The sequence below is a fragment of the Brachyhypopomus gauderio genome, chromosome 8 (assembly GCF_052324685.1).
Source record: "Brachyhypopomus gauderio isolate BG-103 chromosome 8, BGAUD_0.2, whole genome shotgun sequence".
NCBI classification, from domain to species: domain Eukaryota; kingdom Metazoa; phylum Chordata; class Actinopteri; order Gymnotiformes; family Hypopomidae; genus Brachyhypopomus; species Brachyhypopomus gauderio.
The window spans coordinates 9,157,967-9,181,428 of record NC_135218.1 but is presented as its reverse complement, the minus strand read 5'-3'; the positions used below and the strand labels follow the sequence as shown (position 1 = coordinate 9,181,428).

At 41.7% G+C, this 23,462-nt stretch overlaps 1 protein-coding gene across 5 annotated transcripts in view; it reads right to left on the bottom strand.

Moving 5' to 3' along the window:
* Positions 1-1,336: 1,336 nt before the first annotated feature.
* The window catches only part of grm4 (glutamate receptor, metabotropic 4), a 132,640-nt gene continuing 110,514 nt past the window's right edge, over positions 1,337-23,462 (bottom strand). For 4 of the 5 annotated variants that reach the window (XM_077014246.1, XM_077014245.1, XM_077014244.1 and 1 more), the window contains 7 exons: positions 22,685-22,839; positions 22,235-22,375; positions 16,267-16,467; positions 11,297-11,433; positions 9,691-10,629; positions 4,806-5,055; positions 1,337-2,612 (listed from right to left, as the gene is read on the bottom strand). In XM_077014246.1, the coding sequence (XP_076870361.1) occupies positions 2,563-2,612; positions 4,806-5,055; positions 9,691-10,629; positions 11,297-11,433; positions 16,267-16,467; positions 22,235-22,375; positions 22,685-22,839 (1,873 nt within the window). In that variant the 3' untranslated portion in view covers positions 1,337-2,562. The remainder of the gene's footprint in view (positions 2,613-4,805; positions 5,056-9,690; positions 10,630-11,296; positions 11,434-16,266; positions 16,468-22,234; positions 22,376-22,684; positions 22,840-23,462) is intronic. The other variant, XM_077014247.1, reaches the window with a different exon arrangement.

Sequence of the window (23,462 nt, the reverse complement as noted above, 5' to 3'; positions counted from 1 at the left end):
TATCTTATACTAAATATAAATACTCATAAAGAAGCACATCTCAATTATTTTGTATTTAAGGACGTATATTTACTCACATGGGTGCATGTAAATATAACTAAATGGCACTGGTTCACCTTTTGATAATTTATTCAGAATGAGAAGATCCACATGTTAAAAGCTAGAAAAAAAAACACCAAACAGAAAGAGGAGACACAACTCTATTATAAATAAAAATAAAATGAATGTCAACAGACCATTTGTAGACGTTGGTAATGTGTGAGCATCCTCTTAAGAGACAACAAAATAACCACAAAGTGGTGCTGTTTCACTAAACTGAGAGTGAGTAACCCCTCACCCAACCCCACCCACCCTCTCCCTTCTATGTATTAGTATATTTACATATGGGTTTGGGCCTTGAATGAAAATATCTATTCACACTAGGTTAAAATATACCATACATTTAAATTCTATGTAAGTATATCTGTCAGTACATAATAATAAAATGATCAAGTTAAGAATCACTTGGAGTTCTGCTGTTTTTTCTTTCCTTGAGATAAATCAAACTAATTATACACACTATATTATACACACTATATTATACACACTATATTATTTTGTACACTTGATCTTCTTTTTTATCACTTTCCCTATTCTGTCATTTTTGACAAAGAGATGAAACAGCATTCCAATCAGGCCCCTGGTTTATGTCTTATGTTACAGACGGACCTAAATAAGTCCAATGTGGGTAATAACTTATCTCTAGCTATGCTGTTGGACATCAGGAAGTCTTGGTACCATAGCTCTCCTTTATAGCACCTGTCTGCTTCAGTGCTGTTTGGACCGATGGCACCCATAACTCACAAATACTAACGGGCCTTTTGAAATTCACTCTATGATGGATGGTAACCTTTTGTTAAAATATATCTTCAACTAATGACATTTTGTTAAATTCCCTTGGTTTACTTATGAGAACCTTTTCTGTTTCACTGGGTGTTTACTCTCCATTAAAGAGGCCATCTATGAAATTTTATCTGGGAAATATGTAGGAGATTGTAGCTACGTTTAAATAAATAATTTGCTTTCTTTTTTATTGTATTGCTTATTTAAATTGCCTGAATAACCCTCACTATGCAGTCTATACTGTACACTATATAATGAGCCATCACAATTTAATGCGACTTTATAAAATTGTTAGATATGAATTATTCACCAATTTGATAGATGAATACAGTTTAGCTTATTATTCTGTGCTAATAACGTATCACATTTATCCATGAAGAATGGAAAAAAAAAACAAATACAGTGAGTTTTGAAAAATATTTTTATTAGAAACAACTTATGTATAAAAATTATCATGCTTCACATACCTCTTATTTTACAAATACTTCAGTACAGGCACTGTTCCTGATTTTATGTATTTTTATTAATTTATTTCTTATTTATTTTCCCAGGACAAAACGCAAACATTACCTATCAGGAACACACATTAAGTTGCCAGTTAGCACGGTCAACATGAAGATATTTTATACGGTAACACAAACAGTGCAAAGAAATAAACAGAAGGAAAAAAAAGAAGTGAATCTTAAATTCACAGAACATCCACAAAATGCTTGCAGCAAAATGCTTGCCTGATGGGTCTCCATAGCAATATCCATGTTCTGTGCCTTCCTACTGTCTTCTAAATATCGTTCATTTTTATGCATATAATTCTCCTCATTTTTTCTTTTTGTTTCCCAAATTGCTGAAACTGAATAGGACGTTGGTTATTTTAATTTCACAGCACTGCGATACCTCTAAGAGTAGCCCAGAGGGGAGTAGGTAATGACTTCATGAGCTAGCCTCACCCTAGTACTTAATTGTGATTTCGGATTTTGTCAGAGCACCGAAGGCAGTGACAGCTACTGAGTGTTTAAGAGCACACAGTGGGGTAAGCTGACCTAATAAAGGTAAGTTGACTCAAACACAAGTGAACGTTACCTCAAAAACCACTCCATACACCTAGAACAGTTTGATATCACAAGGGCTCGTAGTGGTAACAGCACAGCAACATGGTTTAAAAGCATTCCAGAAATGTTCCTCAAAAAAAATAAATAAACAACACAACACAGGATGCCAAAACCAGCATGCTCAACATCTGTAAACAAGGATATTTGCTGTTGTTGCCATCACCAAGAAGAAAACATGAGAACCCCTGCTAAGAAAAAGAGATTATTTTTTAAATCTTTTATCTTTTTTGTTGTTCTTTTATCCACCTTTCTCTTATGCGTACCTGAAACTGAAATGGTTGGTTCTTATTTGGGTGTCACTTCAGATATCAGATTGTTATTACAGGTGGATCAAAATAAGCTGTAATGGATTTTGCAGGTGGTTCCAGTATGGGTCTGTTCTAGTATGTGACGTACAGTACCATCTCTGAAATATTCCTCAGGGGCTTCTCGAGATCTTCTTTGACCAGAACATTTCCATGGAGTGCGCAGGCCACGTTCATGCCTCCCCGCCATCTGGAAACCATAACAGTTGTTCACCTTAAGACGCCGTCCTCGACAAGTCACGGCTAGGTAGTGCCCTTTTTCACGTTTGCTAGATTGCATGGTTGCTATAGCTGATGTACGTTTGTTTGGGGCTAAGTCCTGAAAAAGAGGAGACAGCATGAGAATTGTATCGCCCTGAACTGCTGGTGGCTGGTGACACTGCTCACTTGAAATGAAAAATGTGTTATTAGAATTTTACTTCTCCTTGACTTGGTCATTTGAAGAGATTTTGCTCATAAGGTGTTGTCCCCACCATAGTGTCACCACTTAAACATCTACAGTGAGACCAGTGTAGAAGAGCAACAGTTTTTTTTTTCTCTATGAGAAAAATCATATTACTTTAATATTCAGGCATCTGAGGAGTGCGAGTGACTAAGAGGATTTGTGTCCTATCTCTGAGACACAAATCTGAGTTCAGTCATGTCACACTCCGAGTGAATTAGAGATGCTCTCCCTGTCAATCAGTTAACCACATATTTCTGATAGGTTACATAATATGTAATCAGGCAGTTAGCACTTTCTTCCAAGCTATGATGATGCATAAGTTCAAAAACATACATCTGCAGTGATTGGTTACATGTGCTTTAAAGAAAGCACGTTAGCTCTCATTTTTTGCTAGGCGGGTAGCCATCACTCCACAGACGAGACCTCCTCTCATCCTGCTTGTGAAACAGGTGTCACTGTAAATTGAATGGTTCCACTCTCATTTATAAACCATTCCAGATGAAACAGGTGCTTTGGTCTGTATTAGCCAGCCAGGTCCTAGAACAAATCAATAGATTACTGAGAGATGCCTGAAAGATATTCAACAATTTTGTGTGAAATAATTAGCAACTAATGAATGAGATATCCTTGCATGTCTGCTGATAGAATTTGTGTGAAAGGTCACTAATAGTTAAGGTTAGGGCATTGTACTTTAATACGCATATATTTTACATCACTTTGTATGGAATCCAGATGTCACGGTAGGCTGGGCCAGCCCCACAAGGGACCGCCCACTTCACTACACTCCATCTCCCGATCACTTCCACAGTCTAACTGACCCACTTGTTCAATTATCACCTGCACCTGTTCCTCATCATCCTCACTCCTCGATATAAGCCCACAGGTCCCGCAAGACAGTGCTGTGCGTTCCTTACTCTGCTCGGAGTGAGCCCTGCACGTGACGTTTTACGATGCCCACTCGGCCGATGCCAAGTTTAAGTGACTTTTGCGCCTTATGCGTGTATTTCTGCCACACGCTGCTTACGTGTTGTGCTCCTTTGTTGTTTTGCCCTTATTGAGTTGTTCTGTGCTGTGCTATGGACATTAAAGAAACCACGGCACCGTTTACAGATTCTGCTGCGTGTCACCCTGTCACACCTATCACACCTCTCTCACTTGTACGGTGTGCTGAAACATTTTACGACATTCCTCTGACATAGCCAAATGTGTACAAGCACATAACTAGTCCTGCAAGCACCAAGCAAGCCGTTTTGTTGTTTCCTTATCTAAAAGCCATTTGTGGTCCACATTTACACATAATTCAAAAGGCACATCTGGACAATGTAGGAGGCTCCTAACTGATGAAGAAACAGGTTTGTCTAGACCTTTGCTTAAAGGGACCTATATTGATGGTGGGAATTGTCAACAACCAGCAATAAGGGGGAAATGGGGGGGGGGTGGATTCTCATCATAGGCTCTCCTTCCTATCTGTGCTTTCGCAGGTTGAAGAGTTTTTGTTTTTTGCTGGTTCAGCTGTTCATGGTTTTATTTAGTGTCGTAATACAACCCTGCCCTGTCTTATACATATTCAGATTAGCAGCTCAGTGAGAGACCTGTGCACTGCTGAAATGGACAATGCCTCTTGATAATTTATGTTGGACCATGTCTGAGGACTGAATTAGATTGCCAATTTAACATTTACCTAGGGGTGACTGATGTTTGAAGATCATCTTTGCAAAATGGTGACATGCTAAGGAGTGCATTAAACTGCCAATTCAATAGTTTACTAGGAGGGACAGATGTGTTAAGAGTGTCAGGGCATTAAATGAAAGTAATTTTCACCCCGAAATTCGAATCTGATTTTTTTAGAATTCCTTCAGGGACATTTTTCTCCAATTAGAACGGCTTGTAGCATTTTGGTGCTTTCAGTCCAAAGATATTTGACCCGAGTTTCAGCCTAAAGCCATCTTCCATACTCAGTGAGATTGGCATAGCATAAAACATCTTGCAAATCGTGGTAACAGAATGACCAAACAGTCTTGCCAAACTAAGGATGACAGCTGCAGTTCTGCTGTTCAATTCCCTCACCTTGAGTTTCCAGGTTCTCACACAGCTCCGTCTTGGCCTCTCCGTTGGGCCGCAGACTGACCTTGGGGTTGAACTTGTTGGACATGGTGGCGGCGGTGACTACCGCCTTGAGGCTGCGCGTGCTCCGCTTGGCCACGTTCTGCTCAGGGTGGAGGAGCACCACGTAGACCTTGGGCATGTAGAGCAGACCCAGCGACACGGACGCACTCAGGCTGATGGAGATGGTCAGAGTGGTCGTCTGGATGTACATCTGTGAAGGCAGTGGACAAAAACACCAGAGGGGGGAAAAACATGAGTATTTATAATTTAAATTTCATTAGCCATCTGTCTGCCACATGATCAGGTTGATCATTTCTGTAGTATTTGGGGATAATACTTGTCGTATATATGACTTTTTTCCCCCTGAAAGCTAGCGGACGATATATGAATTTAATTCATTTAAAAAAAAAAAAAAAAAAAAAAAAAATTGCAGCTATTGCCACTCCGGTGCATTTAACCACTCAGGGTTACTACTAGGGGTGGGCATAGATTAATTTTTTAAATCTAGATTAATCTCACTGAAATCTTGAAATTAATCTAGATTAATCTAGATTAATCTATATTAAAATGGCTCATATGCGTGCTACCCAAGTAATGACTAAAAGTCAGTTTTTGAGATAGGGTTTCTTAATACAGAGGGTGCATTAGAGGGTGCTCAACTCCTGTTTCCAAAATGCATCAATGACTGCTTGAGGAAACTGTTCTACTTTGATACTTGAAGAAAAAAACATGCTCAATAAAATGTAGGCTACTCGTTTATTCAGTTAAACATGAATTTGTAAGCCTACATACTGTACATTAAAAGGGGTTGATAACATGTTTATTCAGCTAAACATGATATTTGAAATGTAAGCTAACATTTAGTACATTTAACCTCACAGACGTAATTTGGGGGGGGACTTTTTCAAAAGCCGGTTTTGGTCCTCTGCAGTTTTAACGGTTAAAAATAAATATTTAAATAGTGACGAATCTAGCACTAGGACCATGCAGAAAACGACCGCTCCGAGCTCCGCTCCGGTAACACTTTACGTTCCTAAAAATTAATTTTCCATGAAGCAAACCTGGCGACTTCGTGGCCGCATCCATGTAAACACACGTACGATTTGTAATTCACAGGTTTGAAAACTCGTTCTCGCCCCTACTGTGCAATTTGGTTAGTAATACAGCCGAACTAAACTATCAAGTTGAAAGTCATCATAGTTTGCTTACCCATTTTGACCCAGTTCCCAATCCTTTAAGAATAGATTAACGGCGATAATTTTTATATCGCCCGATAAGAGTATCAAATTAACAAACGCCGTTAACGCCGTTAACGACCCACCACTAGTTACTACTGTGCATGCGTATCCTTGGTGCGGGTTGTGCCATCCACTTTGACAAAGACTGTCTGTCTTAAGTAAGCAGGTACTATGTGCATACGCGTTTTTACCTCCTCCCATACTCCCACAAGGCCCTAAAGGCTCGGCTATGCCCCGGCACTGCCTGTGCCTGTGCTGTTGCTTTAAAATGCCTGTGCGCTTGTGTTCCCCCCAGACGTGACCTGAGCTCCTCTGTGTGCTATGGTTAAGAGTGACTCATCAGCAGGATATGTCTCCACCGTCCCGGGGGAGGAACCCTGACACGGACGGCGGGGAGCCAGGTAGCCCCTAGACGTCCGGGGTCAACGTCTTCAGGATACGGAGACGAAAGACCACCGCGCTCCACTGGGTCCTGCCTTTGGGGGACTGTGAACATGGTGATGCGTAATTGTGCTTTGCCAAACGGGTGACATGCACTCAAACACCTGTTTCACCGCAACAGCAGAAAGAAAGAGGGGAAGAAGTAAGACTGTGCTTAGCTAATCAGCTGAGAACCCCCCAGTGCATTCTGCAAATCAAAGAACAATTTTAAGCCTCTGAACAGTTTAACGATCTTTCTTAAGTTTAAGCAGGTACTCTGTACTAGCTTAAAGTCTGACAAAAGTGTGAGAGGGGAGTACAATTGCTGAAATAAAATCCACCAGAACTCCTGGAAAACCAGACGAGCAGGCAGTATTCACTTCAAATGAGGTTTCACCTACATATGTGTACATGCGACAGTCTAATCACTCAGATAAATGGGAGCGAGTGACTGGATCGGGATTAGACTGCTGAAGTTCATTTGTAAGTATGGTGCTCAACTTCGTACCACTTTGAGAGGGCGCATTTTCATCGCCCAAATGAATTTGTGGAATGGGATGTTTACTGGAATGGCTGGTAAGTCTCGTTGGTTTTACAGTTTTGTAATTATACTGTCTTGAACCACAATGGTTCAGGTATGAGCCAAACTGAAATGATAAAAACACACTAACCATTGGTCCCTATATCACGTATTTCTTGGAAATACCTCACTTGTTTTTATTAGCAAAATAGAGCAGTGTTTCAAGATGCTCGAAAATTATATTTGTCAACATTCTGTTTTTGGTGAAATGATCTTAATATGATCCTTGGAAGTTTGTTACATAGCAATTACTTTGGGATACCAACTTCACTTAAGAGATGGTAAATGAGAATGCTAACAGAAATCAATTTCTGACTAATATCTCTGGGACTAATAAACAGAAACATTTTTTATACTTTTAAGTCAGCAAAGATTTAACTGTACACTGAAAAAAATAAAGCATTGGCTCAACGTAATAAAATTGAATTAATCAATCACACGATTTTTTTTTCATTGAATCAATCCAAAAAACTAAATTCATTTAGTCATGAATTTAGTTATTTTGGATTGAGTCAATGAAAAAAATTCGTGTGATTGATTAATTCAATTTTATTACATTGTGCCAATGCTTTATTTTTTTCAGTGTAGTGCTTCATATACTGTTCACATAGGATTTATGTTGTATATTAATTTACCCATAACAAGCTTTCTGTTGTTTCTATAGTGTCTTTTTTGGAAGATTTTGTCCAGGGCCTGATAAAGAACCAGATATCACAGAATCACTGTCCATTTTTATCACAATTAAACGACAGCTTCACCCTGTGCATAACGCAGCACACAGGTCTCATGCAAAGCTTCTTCCTAAAACACACCTGTAGTGAATAACAGCTGTGCACCTTGCTCTTGCACACACAGATAGTAATTACTCTGTCACCAACACAATGGAGCAGAATCCCCTGCAAGTCAGCCATTTAGCACCACAACGACAGCCTGCAATTGTTCAGGGCGCCAATTCAAACAGCACTACAACACAATGGTGTGGGATGAGCGCCTTGAACTGGGTTCTCGGTGTCAAACTCACCACTTTTCTGCCCTAGCCTCATTTCCATACTACAGTACAGCCTGTACGTGTTTTACCACTGAACTCAGGAGAGATGGCAGTATGCTTCGAAAAACACCAGTCGGTAATTCACCTCCAGCAAATCAAATCACCACAGAGATGTGACAAGGTGAGATTTACTATTGCAGCTATTCCAGTGTTCAGAACGAACATAACCAAGGAGGATTCCCTCCAGCGAGTTTTACAGAATCCACTGATGCAGCCCTAGCTCACAAAGCAAATAGGATGAGGTCAGAAGACCCTTACCTTGGAACCCTGCACTTCGGCAGCTGAACACATACTTCGGAGACCTGACCACATGTCCTCGTTTAATAATCCACAACGCTCCCAGTGACATTTGTTATGTTGAGTTTGACAAAAAATGACAAACAAGTGATGGAGTGGGCGGGCTGATTAAACACCCGGTGGTAAACTGGAGACGGAAAAACCGGCGGGCAGATAAGGTAAACGCCAGGGGGACGAGAGGCATTTAATTGCTGTAACAGGCCCCACTCCAGGCATGGCTCTGCTTGTCAGCTTGGATGATTGTGATCCAGGCCCATTATGAAATGTTAATTCCTTTCGCAAATCATTGTTGGTTGCAAACATAATAGCATAAATTTGTCACATGATACATGCTACATTATTGCCAGAGCTATGTGGAGAGTGTTCCTGCCGTTATCTCTTTCGTAATACGTAACAGCTGATTATTTATGGTGGATGGGACATTGTCTTGGGGAAAAAAAATACGAGGTGCTGGATGGGACAAAATAAACAAACAAACAAACAAACAAACAAAAACTATTATAACATAGTAAAGAAACATGCTATCCATCTGCCTATACTTCAGACAAACATTTATATCTGACATATTGTTTATTGATTGTGGTATGTGAAGGACAGGTGTGAAACCGCACATCTTATTAACACAAACTCATTACCTAATGACCCTCAGACTGCTCATTTTTACCATACAGCTGGTGACAGAAATCATTTCTGCCTGCATTTATGGAAAGTAATTCCCATATTGGTCTTGCATTTTCAGCCTTTTTCAAAGGACAAAGCTAATTAAATAACTCATGGTGGAATTGAAAAAGGAGGGTGGGGGGCACTCTTATCTAAATCCAAGTGACAGGAGTGACCAAGATTTTCTATTAAAATGAGTAAGGCAGAGTGTGAGTAGTGTGAGTGTAAAGTAGTGTGAGTTAAGGTTAAATTCTATTTCTATTACCCCATATAACCCCTATAATCCTTACAACAACCCCTTGTTGCCTTTAGTTTGTTACTCAGCTTGAGATGCTTGCTTGGAATTGATTGTAAAATCCCCAGAAATCTCATGTTCTGCTGAAGATTGATAAAGGAGAGTGCCCTTGTTATCCAGACGCACATGTCCACGTTAATGTGCTGATCAAAAGCCCATGAATTGTAGCTCCTAACATATTTTTTCCAACTTGATTTGAAACAAAAATGAAGTGCCACATTTCACCCTGCTTAGCTTCCTGCCCATTGAAATTGGCCTGAGATCCCTCATTTCACGGAAGGCGCTGCAGCCGTGGTATTATCGCCTACCTTTTCTGTAGACTGTGATGTGCCGAAGAAGATGGGGATGAAGGCCAGCCAGATGATGCAGGTGGTGTACATGGTGAAGCCGATGGGCTTCGCCTCGTTGAAGGTCTCTGGCACGCCACGCGTCTTTATGGCGTACACTGTACACGTGACCATCAGCAGCATGCTGTACCCCAGTAGACAGATGAGTGACAGGTCCGAGATGTCACACTTGAGCACTCCCCGCGCCATCTCCGGGTTCTCCACACGCTGGTCCTCATAGTCAGTGAAAGCCTGCGGCGGGTCCACCACGAACCAAATACACACCCCTAGGAGCTGGACGGAGATCAGACTGAAGGTGATCACCAGCTGGGACGCCGGGCTGATGAACCGTGGGGCGCTCACCGACATCTTCCCCTGCTCAAAAATGCGGTAAATCCTGTTGGTTTTGGTTAGCAAAGCAGCGTAGCTGATACTCATCCCCAGTCCTAGGAAGATACTTCGGAGCGAGCAGATCCCAAGCAGATCCGGAGCAGATATCATCAGGAACGTGGTGGCATAACAGAGGAAGATTCCAGTCAGCAGGACGTAGCTCAGCTCCCGTCCCGACGCCTTCACGATCGGCGTGTCGTTGTAGCGTACGAAGGTGACCACCACAAACAGGGTGGCCATGATGCCTAGGACGGCCAGGAGAACGGGGATGACCGCCCACGGCGAGCTCCACTCCAGCTTGATGATGGGAATGGGCTGGCAGCCCGTGTGGTTCTTGTTCGGCCGCAGGTCGAAGCGGCACATCTTGCAGGTGAACTGGTCCACCTGGTACTGGTAGCCGTCGCAGCGTTCGCAGTGCCAGCAGCAGGGGATGCCCTTCACCACCTTCTTGCGCCAGCCCGGCTTGCATGGCAGGCTGCAGGTGGAGGAGGGCACCTGTGCCACACCGCCGGGCCACTGCATCACCGCCACCTGGAACACACCAGCACACACGCTGCTTCATCACACTGGCAGTAATTGAGAGACACCGTCACTTCTTAGATTGATTTTCTGCTATTATTCCGTTATATATTTATATTTATTTATATTATATTTATATTTTATTTTGCGGAAAATAAAGTGCAGTGCTAGTTATCTTTATTTTTGGCTTTTCTTCATTCGTCACCTGAATTAACTGTCCGTCATGATGAACATGTAGGAAAAAAAGGAGGAAACAAAATGCGAGTCTTCATCTGAAGAGTTTAACGAAACGAATGAAAGCGAAAGCGAACATAAAAGTGCGTCTAGAACGGAAGAAAGCCGGTGTAACATACAATGACTGACAAATGGTCATAAAAACAAAACAGGCTTATAAAATGCACAACATAATAACATAATAGTCCCCAGGTGGTGTGGTAAATGAGGCACAGCACATACCACCTGAGGGATGTGTGGCAAGAATTCAAAACAAAGATCATGTGCAACAAAAGCCAAAAATATAAACAAAAGCCACAAGCGGTGCCACCGTTAGCGGAGGCTAACGGGGGCTACAGGCAGGGGGGCACCGTCACACCATCCATAACAGAAAAGACACCTGTATCATAGAATGTTGTAGAACAAAATAACCATATGATATATAAGGCTTAAAACAATCACTTACGTTAAGGTTGAGCTGGTCAGTCCAGTCGCCAATGATTTTGTACTCTGCCGTTTTATTATTTATCTGGTACTGGTAGATATCATAGCGGCCTGGGGCATCTCCGTTCTCGTTGAACTGCACTGGGTTTCCAGCTATGCCTGGAAAAACAGGAACGGGCAAAGATGATTAAAAAAATCACCAAATGTCTTCCAGCACCTTCTTGGACTTGTGATTACTGCTGCTTCTTATGCCTTCATCAGTCATCAGTGTCAGTATCTAGTCAGTGCCCAGTGCTTCTGCTCTGCCTGAGCCTTCTGCTCAGGGTTGCCTTGTTTTAAAGATTTGAAATGTGCTGAATGTGCTGAGTGTGCTTAAAACGGTGAACTAAATCAGCAGAGGAAACCGTGTTAGAATTGTAATAAAATGGTAAGGCAGAACATAACACCTGTTAGCATAGAACATCCAAACATGTTTAATTAAAGGGTAGAAAACATTCTTATGGAAAACAAATCCACCAAGGGTGATCTCAGTTTTGCAGGTAATGCCGAAATGGGAGGGTGAAGATAGAATAACAACATTTCCATATCCCAGTGATGAATTTTGGATTAGGAGTCTCGTTCCTGGGAACAACCTGTGCCAAGCCTTTCCCAATCTCCTGCCTTCACCTTTGAGCTCGGCTGCCTGGATTCAAAACACATGACCGTGTCCGACTGCATTGGCCCGCCCGGCAAATCCCTATTCAGCCCAGTGTGCGGAACAGCAACACAAGCAATTGTTTTCACCACTCTTGTCTAGCTTTCTGTTTCAGGTCACAGTCCTCTCAGGGCTTTCTCACCGGAAGCCATGGCTGATTGCAGAAAGAGTACATTTCTATTGATGAACAATTTCTGTCTTTATTTCAAGCTATTAATGCAAGATGCCAAATCCACGTGGTGAGACAGCACTGGATTAAAGGATTACGTTTTTTTTATACTGTACTTTTGTGAGAGTGAAGTACAACACACAAAATGTCCACAAACCTGTAGGATTACTGTTATTTCAGAAGGCATGAATGGAATTCCAACACCACCTTTGCCGTGAGACATATAATATAAGAATGAAATATTCACTTAGCAGTTACATGGGTGCATGACTTTATGATGATATATTTTATATCAGTAACTGTAACTATAATTTGTTTCCTTAGTGTTCATTTCAGAGTGACTGATCTCAGATTTTAGGTTAGTGTAGTTTTGTCTGTATTCACGCATCCATTGCGGTCCTCCTTGAAGAATGTGGGTAATTCTTTATAGCAGAGAACAGCAGACTAGGAGGTGAAAGTGGAACAAAGACGGGATTCAAACGGGGACAGAATGCATTTGACAAATGACTGCACAGTGCATAACTAATCCATAACACAGTATGGGGTTTTACTATAACTTGTTGATAAACACATCAACGGTGAGAAATTACCAACCATAAGCAAGAACTTTGAATCTCTTTTAATGACTTAGTCAAATGAAGCTTATATCAGAAAAGACAGCATCAGATTCATCCAGTACCATTCGATGCTATGCTGTTGGCTCCTGAATGGGAGGTACGAGGGTAAAGGTATCACAGCTGCTGAAGGCACACATACTTACTCCTCCGCTCTTAAAGGGACGGTTCCTGCTGATTTTCCATTGTGCTTTTATCTACATTTCAATGTAATGACATTGTGGCCAGTTAGTTGAGTTAATTGTTCTATAATTACAAAAACTAATACAGAATTGGGTTTGTATTTAAGACCCAGAATTGGGTTTTTTGATGTTAGCACATCCAACTGTGGTAAGGAGTAGGAGAGGGGAAAACAGACCTGGTCTCCTGCTGGGAAGGTTTGCCTAGTTCCTATTTCCCCTTATAATCACTAGGACATTAAGCAATTGTGAGCATCAGTTAAGTCACATATATAAAACAGTTGGAAGCTTCCTCTAAGGATGTTTGGCAATCCAATGAAGCTTCATTGGCAACAGCTTACAAACACTGTCTGCTGCCTTCATGTGTTTCTGAGACTTACATTTTTCCAGACTGGTAAGTATATTACAATAGGAGGTACCTAGAAAGGATGATCAATTGTTGCTATGGCAACCAGCCAAATGCCACTAAAATTCCAATGTAAATATTTTCCAGGTATAACATCCAAGGTATCTGGAACTAAAGAAATACGGAGAGAATGAGAGCACATGAATGTCCATGTGCACGTGTGTAAAGTCTACAGCCCACCAAATAGCAACTATAAACAACAACTATAAAGAGAAACCTTTCATAGCATTGCAAGATTGAGAGATTTACTTGATAAGACACTGCTTGAAGGTCAGAACAATGTAGCTCAAGGTAAACGTCCTCGTTAATATTGCAGGCTCCCTAACCAGGCACAAGACTTTTCAAAATGCATAATATTCACGTAGCATACAAGGTCATGTTTTTTTTTCCTTTTCATATAATGCATTTCTAATCTCTTAAATTATAGTTGTGAGGAAAGGTCTGTAAACCCTTGGGAATTACAAGGATTTCTGCTTGAATGACATTTAAACTGATCATATCATCATTTAAGACAGTGTGATAAAGTCTTATATAACAAACAGCACACATGACATTTAACAGTGCCGTTTATCAAACAATCAAGGTCACTTGATTGTAATATGCAACCTTATAATGTGTAATATGTAACTGGTGATTCTTTATTGGCAATAACTTCAACCAAGCACGTTTATTCAGGGTTCCTTCTTACGGTAGCCTCACAAACAAAAAGCATAAGTGCGTTGGAAGACAGCATATAATGAGCTGTCACTCAAGGGATCTTCCTCACTCGTTTGAGTTTCCTTGGCTTTCATACGCTCTCATCTTGGCAAGACACCTACTCCTGGGCAGACTAGCAGCAGTGCTGAATTCATTCCATTTGTAAACTATCCACCTAACTGTGGACAGATGGAGACTCAAGTCATTCTAGTCTTATTAGCTGTAACAAACTTTTCTTCTAAGGTCCACTAAAATCTCTTTTAGTTGAGTCTCATTACACCATCTTGCATATAAATGTTTTTGACGTAGGAGAAGATCAGACCACATTTTTGGAGCTCTTCATGCAAGTATTCATCCAAGTAAAAAAAAAAAATTAAATATCCAAAGGTTCATAAACCTTTACATGTACTGGCAAACTGCACTGTGTCCTGGCTCTGTTTATTTGGGAAGTGTGACTTCTTGTCAAGGGAATTGAGGAAAAGGGTTGGTTAGAAAAACATGAAATAGCAGTTGTTTGCTAAATTTGAAAACAGTCTGCGATTTTTAAAAATTAGTATCATTTAATTTTTGAGTCTCAGTGGTAATGTGTGGTGTGTGTGCGTGTGGGGGGGGGGTGTTATCCAGACATGCTGAGGATAAAATCATAAATGTTTGAATGGTTGCTACACTCTGTATATTATCTTGTTTTAAAGCATCTGATCCATCCCTACAATATTTATCACCGAAAATGCTTTCTTTGTCCTCATCACAGCACTTAGATATGTACAGTAAAAATAAAAACCCAGATTGTGCTTTTGGTTGTGTGTGTGGTGTGCTGGGCAGCCGGGGGGAGTACTGTAGCAGTTCATTATGCATTAAAGAAGAGTGCACTTCGCCCGGAGTGATGGGTGCATGGATAGAAAACTGATGAGCCGCTTCATTCTGTCTTAGTCCACTGAAGTCTCTACCATCACTCAAAGACAAGCCAAAGGAGAATGAGCCTGTCTGTGTGTCTGTGTGTGCATGTTGGGAGGGTGTAGCACAGAGAAAAAGCAACAATCCGATACTACTGAACAGTGGGAAGATGTGAAATTTCAGAGCATTCCGTGCGTCTGATGAGTACACGAGTTCATCACAGCATGTGATCATGTTGCCGAGCTGATGTGTAGCAATAAATGAATGAACGTGCTGGTTCTGCTCGTGCTGGTACTGCTCGTTCTTGCTAAAGCGGCGGCAGAGTGACTAGAGACGTATGTCAAACCGAGTATTCAGACCAAGTACTCAAACCGAGTACTCAGACCAAGTATTCAAACCGAGTACTCAGACCAAAGAGATGCAGCCTGCTTACATTCTGAGTAGTGTTATTACTAAAACAATTAACACCAACATAGGTGTGAAAATAATTGGAATGTGTTAAAGGAAGTGTAGATTACATCTCAATTAACTGTCCAGTGGTCTGTTTTTTTTTTCATTTTGATAAATAAGGACAAATATTCTGCTGCAAATTGGACCGTTCTAAATCCGCTTTAGTTTCCCCCAGCAACACCAGGGGGCGTCTGCAGAGCACTCAGACTATTGATGGTGGTTCACAATGTTGATGTCTGCTGATGCAAGACTAAGAGATTACAAGTAACCTGAGGTCATCTGATATGGAAGATGGAGTATTGTCACAGTTATTCATGAAAAGCACAGTGGTGTTGGACAATATATGACTATTCAGCAAAAATGGGCAGTCATATATCCCTGTCACCGAGAGAGTGCATTGGTGTTACCTAAATAAAGTATGGGTGGTTCACCATCCCCGTAACACTTCCTGTTTGATAGGTCACACCTTTTATTTTTTAAGCCAATACTGTTTAAAGGCTATTTCTTTAAACTGCTATTGATAAGATGTGTTGTAATTGCCTTAGGTAGAATGAAAATGTCTTTCCAGCAGCCTAGTAACAATTTTGGTTTGCTATGCATATATCCAACATTTTCTGGAGAAGCAGTTTGTTGTTCTGTAGGGATTTTGTAGCTTCACACCATTCGAATCCACTGTTGCAGCTAATCTTCATAATACCCTTTATTTATTCCCTCAGCCAACTGTTGACAATTTACAGTCAGGCAGGGAATATAAAAACCAAGGATTTTAGGCACACCTTGACAAAATTCCTGCAGTGTATATTTGTGAAGGGTTTATTTATTTATTTGTGCATTTATATTTAGCAAAAGGAGCAAGGGGGATGTGTAATGCGGTGTAATTTGTACTGCACCTGTTATCTTGACATCGCGGATGTACTTGAGGAGGAGAGCTCCGTCAATGGGCTCCATCCGGGTGCACAGGCCCACCTTGCCCGGGCACAGGTCCCTGTGCATGCTGTGGAGAGCGTGGGCCATGGCATAGACGGCATCGATCACAAACATCACTTTACCCTCCTGCTCATACGCCGAGTCCTTACCGATCCTCTCTTGGTCTGAAAGACAAAGACCAGGCCTGAAATATTGTGTCTGTTAAAAAAAACACACAAAAACAAACAAAAAAACAAACTCTAGGCCAGCCATTTTCTACTTTGTGCTTTTCAAATACCTCATAATCCTAGAAAAAGACATGGTCAAAGAGGTGGAGTAATTAAAATAACGACCTTAAGAGAATTCTCTGCACGTTAATTGCTTCTCTTTTTTTGGTGGTGACAACCATTTATTTTAAAAAAATAGTACATAAATACACCAGTTATTTACACAAACTATATTCTTGTGTAAACACAAGACATGTTGCTGTCTCAATAATAGGAAAAGCCATCCAAACACGGCTAAGTGCAGTCATATTCACAGCAGGCTGCAATGTACAACCAGTGTTATGTTTGGATAACACCAAAGGCTTATAATTGTCACCTTTCATTTAAAGCACACACAGAGCAATTTAAATACACCTTAATTTAGCATAAAGACTAGGCAGCTGTTTATAGCCATTGATGGAATGACTTAATGTGCCTTCATCCACCTTATCTTGGCCTGTATCGTGTTCTTCTAGCATAGCCTGATAAATGGAAGGGGTCTGGTAATGCACGAGGGTTGAATAATAGACAGTAAGAGAGCAAGCAAGATTAATTATCTTTCCGTGCTCATATAATCATGCCAGACAGCTGTATATTCATTAGAGCTGGAGTTGCTAAGCGTGTTTTTTTTTAATAAGATCTTAATTGTGAAGGAGCAGTTTCAATTATGACCCTGCTGAATTAAACGGAGAGATGGGATGTCAGATGTCAGGGTGGCAGGTCTCAGTTGCAGACTTCAGCATCAAGCTAGGGTCTAGGCGTGACGATGCTGCCTGGTGGCATTACCAACACTTAGCTCACTGTGAATTTGGTATTCCTCAGTCCTATAGTTCTGCTCGCTACAGAAAGCTGAGTAGATTCTCTTAAAACATTAAGCTGGGAATTTCAAAGGGTTGTTGCTTATCTAAACCGTGGAGCTGAGAGTGCCTGAAATGCTAGTACAGCTGTTAGAAAATGTGTCTTTTTACTTCAGGGCCTGTAATCAACAGCACTCCAGCTCAGCTTGAGACAGAAAACCAAGGACAAACCCGCGCATCTTTAAACAGCAGAATTAAAGGCGCTGCAGATGCCTGTGTAATTGTTTGCCATCAGCACTACTATCGGAGACAAAAGTGCCACCATTTCACCGCGTTACACCGGCTGAGGGACAGCCTGCAACAAACAAAAGAGTCGACATGATATCGATCTTGCAGAGGGAGAAGAACTGGCATACACACTCCCATTCTACACACTCTACACACACACCTCCTTCTCTTCATCCTCTGCTGGCTTTCCTGAACACACACACACACACAAGAATATTTCACATCACTGTGTACCCAGCTTTGTCACATCCGCACACATCCTCATTCTCTCGCTCTTTTTTTCTCCACGCACACACGGGCCCCTTATCCTCGAGTCAGAGCATACCCACGCACACTCACCGGGCTGGTGCCGCCTTTAAAGAAACCCACTTGGATTAAGAGAGGCATTACGGAGGGGTTTTCCAGGCCTTGGAGAAGTCGTGGGGTGGAAAGCAGTGTCAGATCATCATGCCACTGACCCCCCCCCCCACACACACACACCAACACACACCCTGCAGCCAAGCACAGATTGCAAAAACCTAAGCTGCCATCCTCTGAAGGAACAGCTTCCTCAGTGAGCAATGGTTCTGACCCGCTCCGTGTCTTGAGAAAAGCTCAAAAAGGAGTTTATCATACTGCAGTGTCTTTGCGTGGTTTCGTTAAGCATGTTTGGAAGGGTTGTGGTATACGGGTCCCGTTTATGGAACAACAGTAGGACTCCATTAAGGTTTGGGTACAGAATGAAAGCCAAAGCTGACATGATCAATAAGAATTACATTGAAGAGCGTGTTCTTCAATTTTGAGCACAAAGTCACAAAATCTTTTCAGCTATCGTGCGTATTTGTTCTTTTGGAAGTGATTCAGGGATGATAATTCAGAGGCTTTTGTCTGAGATCTAAACAGAAATACCTTTAGATGAGACCTGAAGACCTCAGTATTACTCTGAACGATCCATAGTGAACCATTACAATGAAATCCTGGGGAAGGACATTGCTTATATAACAAAAGCTATATAACAAGAACACCAGCTGCTTCATCTAAGTCAGTGAGAATATTTCACATTAGTCAGGTGGAGTGATGCTTCTGAGGCTGGTCCTTCATGCAGCCTACTCAGATACTCTGGCTACGGTACTCCAGACACAAGGGTACAGCCTCACTCCACCCGTTCTTTCACATTACAATCAGTACTCCAACCACCGCACAGCTCTCATAGATAAAAGATGGGTGATGGCCTTTGATCAACGTGCTCTTGCCAAATCCTTAGGACATCAACCGTCCTGTCTCTCCACTCCCCTCAGAAATGTGCACGTCTGCAGTGGAGACTTTAGACTTCTGTAAGTGTCTTAAGTTGTTCAATTATCACAGAAGACTTTGGACGTGGCAGTGCGGATGCCAGCAGTTATCACCAGTGACAGCCACTGCAGTGGAATCAGTTGGAATATGACAAATGCTTGAGTACCTGTAAACAACTTGGCATGATTTGTTGTGTAAAAGTACAATCCAGAGTGGGCCATTCATCTCCGCCTTCACCTACACGCCCTTTTGATTCTGTACTCCAGATTTGTGTTTCAAACTGCAGATTTCTTTTTTTTTCTATACGCATGATAGTGAAGGAGTTCATACAACCAAACTGCTATTACTGAATCACTGATTTTTGATTTTAATAAAATATCACTTTAATATAACTGACTGCAGGAAATCTAAATCCCATGTGAACTGTCTGCTTGAGGGGGAAAAAAGTAAAAAAGAAACATATTGCTCACCAAAAAGCAATCTGCACTGGCCCTGCTGTGATTCATGATTTTGCCCATCTGATGATTTGGGCAAACCATGGCTTTAAATTAGATTCACTGTAGAAGTGAACAACATTTCATCAGTACATCCACTAAAAACATGCAGGCCGATCTCAGAGTGGTAATGCACGTAGACGTAATATGCAAGGTGTGAACTGAGGAAGAAGGAGAAGAGTGAACGTGAGAGAGATGGAGAGAGAGAAGCAGAGGCAGAGAGAGAAAGAAAGGGGAATGAGAGAGACCGAGACGGAGCTGAAAGCGGAGATATCCAGCCCTTTAATCCGCCAGCAACCACAGGGCTTTGTGAGGGCTGAAAAATTGTAGCATTGATGTTGCTCTCTGTTATCTAACACCACTGTCTGTGAAGGAAGCGTGGAATAACACAGGACCACTACAGCCTCCCTGACACTCTACAGACGCATAGACAAAATATGCACAATTACTGGTCCCTTCATCTTGGGCTTCAGACAGCTGCTGCTTTAACGTTTAGACCAGCAAAAATAAACACATCTTGAATCTGGAGGGGGGGCTGTAGTTTCAGGTGAGCAGTTTTCTCGTGCTGGAACTGTTGATTTTCTGTTGGTAATCTCAAACTATGGTGGTGAGGATGGAGATTTTGCTTCTTGTGTTTAAAACTGACATTGTTCTCCAAAAGAGTCTCCACACAGATGTCACGGCTTGTGCTTTGATTCAGCCATTCATGGAAGCATTTTTGAAGATCTTACATCACATTAGTCATCATCAGCGATGTCGGTGGGAATTTGGACAGATCTGTGGGAGCATGTTGACTCACACATGGGTGGGTTTGTCAGTGGGAGCACGCTGCCTCGCGGGCTTTCTCCGGGCTGTTTTCTGTCTCAGCTATGGAAGCCGCGTAGCACGCTGCTCATTATTCCGGCTTTGAAGACGCACACACTGTTGTGTTTCCAAATTAGCGCGCACCTTTGCGATGGCACAATAAAAAAAAAAGAGGATTTGCCAGAGATCAGAGCATTCTTGTTCTTCGCTTTTAGAACGCTATCCAGCCCTGCTTGTAACAATGAGTAAACACACCACATTTGCTCTTAAATCCCTGAACCTGGCCTCCTATCGACAGCACAACCCAGCCTGAGCCAGCTGGACGTTAATGGAAAATATGGGAATGCTTTTGTTTGCTATAATGTCAGTCTGCATTCTTTACAGTGCTGTAAACAGAATGATAAGGAGGGGAATCTTTGCACTAGCTTCACACTCTATAGTGAGAAAAAAGGGTTTACCAAGCAGCAGGCAGTGGACTCTGTTCTGCATCAGTACTCGGTGATAAATATTACATCTCCCCTAAGAGACAATGCTGCTGGATGTTACCTAGTTGTACTCGCGTTTCATGCCAATGTGAGTGAGCGTCGCATTGTGCTTGCTTACAGATGTTATCCACAAAATACCGAACACTTCCCACCGCTTATACTTTGTATTTCCCTTGTACAATAGGGAATCCACAGTAATGTTCGACACTAATGGTCTTCGCTGAAGGAACAGACATCATTTTCATTTTTATTTGCATCTAAACTTCGGTCTTTCTTTTCTCATGGTCAGCTTGCTCATTTAGGACATGCATATGATGAAGTTCTCACACTAACACTTTACGTGTTAATGCTGGGAAAGAAGTGAATAAGTAACATATGGTCTTTGTGTGAATTTAAATGTATTTTGGTCCATTTCTGTTTGGAACTGTTTATCTCCTGTATCACCCTAGGCACTGTAAAACATATATAGGGTATAATAAATAAATTAAATTCCCTGCATGGCTCTAAAGTGCAGATTGCATTTTCTCTTTATACACAGCACACTATTGTATTGGCTTTAATTAAAGGAGCTACAGAGACACTGCATTTAATCAATGTTAGTTATTCAAGAATCTCCAGCGAGGCAACAATAATGACTTCCTAGTGAGCCCAACACTTGCCGTATAAAATTAAGTGAATTATTCGATCATGGTAGCATGATGAATCTTTTCCATGCCAGAATCCCCATGGCCTGACGCTAAAAAGCCACCTCGCAAAAACGCGCACTCATGAATATGTGCAAAATGTTAAATTGCTACAAAAACAGCGAATGAACTGTGAGGCTGCGGTCAAACGTGCGTTCGTGGAAGCGGTCAGGTATAAAATCGGCTCCCGAGAATCACCTGCAGTATCTCTGCATGATTGCAATGCCAGGAGTTGATAGCCTCTCTGCTCTGTAGGCTGCTGCAGTGCAGTAAAGGCGAGTTCTGTCTGGACGCCGTCATCCGACCTGTCCGTCTCTGGGAAGCCCCACCTCCCTCTCATCAGATCACAGAGCACGCCGAGGTGTGTCGCCTTATGACAGCTGTGCTGGACAGCCAGGGGTTGCTAAGCAGGGATGAACTCAGCTGGAGGGGTTGCACAGCCACTAGAACCATACTGCCCAGAGACAAGCTGAATCAATTGAAGCCTGTCGCCTCTCTTCTCTACGGTGGATTTGGTCGTTGTTTTTTTGTTTTTTTTTTTTGCAGCCAGCGCAGAGAGTGAAGATGATGCTCAACCCAGGAGTTCAGACATGAAACAGCTTTTATAACTTACCATACTGTGCTATAAACAAAGGCAAATCAGCAGAGTAAGCCAAGTCTTTCTGAATGGATTTGGCACCAACGTGTGTGTATTCTCATTCTGTTTTCCTCTCAGCCCCCTTCCCTTTCTCTCTCTGTTTCTCATTCTCTCTCACTTTCTCTCTCTCTCTTTCTTCCCTCTCTCCCTTCCTCCCATGCCTACAGCTTTTTCAAAGCTTTGGATATGGGCATTAGCCAGTGAGCAAATAGCAGGGATTTCTTACTTGTGCATTTCTTTATGCCAGATCCTTTCTTCAAGGCATGGCGGTTGAGCTTGCAGTTGAAATTGTTCTCCCAGAACTCTGCAAACCAGATGTTTCTCCTGTTGTTCTCCAGCGTTCGGCTGGTGAAGTAACGATCAAACCCTGAGAGCAGATTGATGAGGTAAATGTCAATTGAATGTACTCCATCAGAATTAAGTGGCACAAGCACTGGGCTTTAGATGCCACAGGCCAACACGACATGACTGAATGTTTGCTCAAGCGACATGCTTGACTAAGGCGTTCTAAAACATAAAAAGGACATGCGAGTACTGTTCCATTCATAAACAACATTTTCCAAATGCATGATCAGTATAGTATGATAAATATCTTGTGTTTTGAATGGCATTTGGTTTCATCATCATTGGACATCTTGGTTGAAAACAGAAATTCGAAGGCTAACTTTTCCCTTACCTTTAATGGACTGCCGTTTCGGTAGGATGGTGACTGCTCCCTCTGCCATCTCCTCTTGATGGAGCACGGGAGATATCTTAGAGCCCCAGCTGTCTGACCCTACCCATAAGAAGTGACTGGTCAGATTGGCATTCTTTGCTGCTTGCAGTAGCCTCCTTCAAAGGGAGCAGAAAAGACAAGATACAATAAGCTTTGGTTTACCAGTTCCCTAGGAAAGGGTTAGATCAACTAGAATTTATATTCTTTATCAAAATACTGTCTGCGGTTTCCTGAGAATATGTGGAATAATTGGAAATCAAAGTGTTATTGACTGCTCTGTATTGGCCTAGGTTCAACAATGAGCCATATGCCCATGCTTGGTTAGGCAAAGGGCTGCCTATTCCAGACTTACTTAAGCCTGTTTGAATGCTAAAAAAATCTCACTGAGCTAATGAGGTCAATGATCAGTTGTAAAGCCTGTGTAGTATCACATCCATCAGATTTCATACAACAAACTGCAATCAGCTGTCAAAGTTGGAACTTAAGCGCCTTTCAAATAAAGCAAACGATTGGATCTTAATGGCAGAGCGGGCATTATAATGCGTTTTAAGACAAGACCTTTAGCTGCATTTTGTGACAACAGCTGGGTTGTAATGGGTCTGATTTGGACTTCAAAGTGCAGCACTCAAATCTTAGGGGTTTTACTTCTAGGTGAATGATTCAACAATTAAACAAACAATAGCTAGCATCAATTTTACAACAAAAAGAAGAAAGGAAAAACAGTGATATGTAGAGTGCG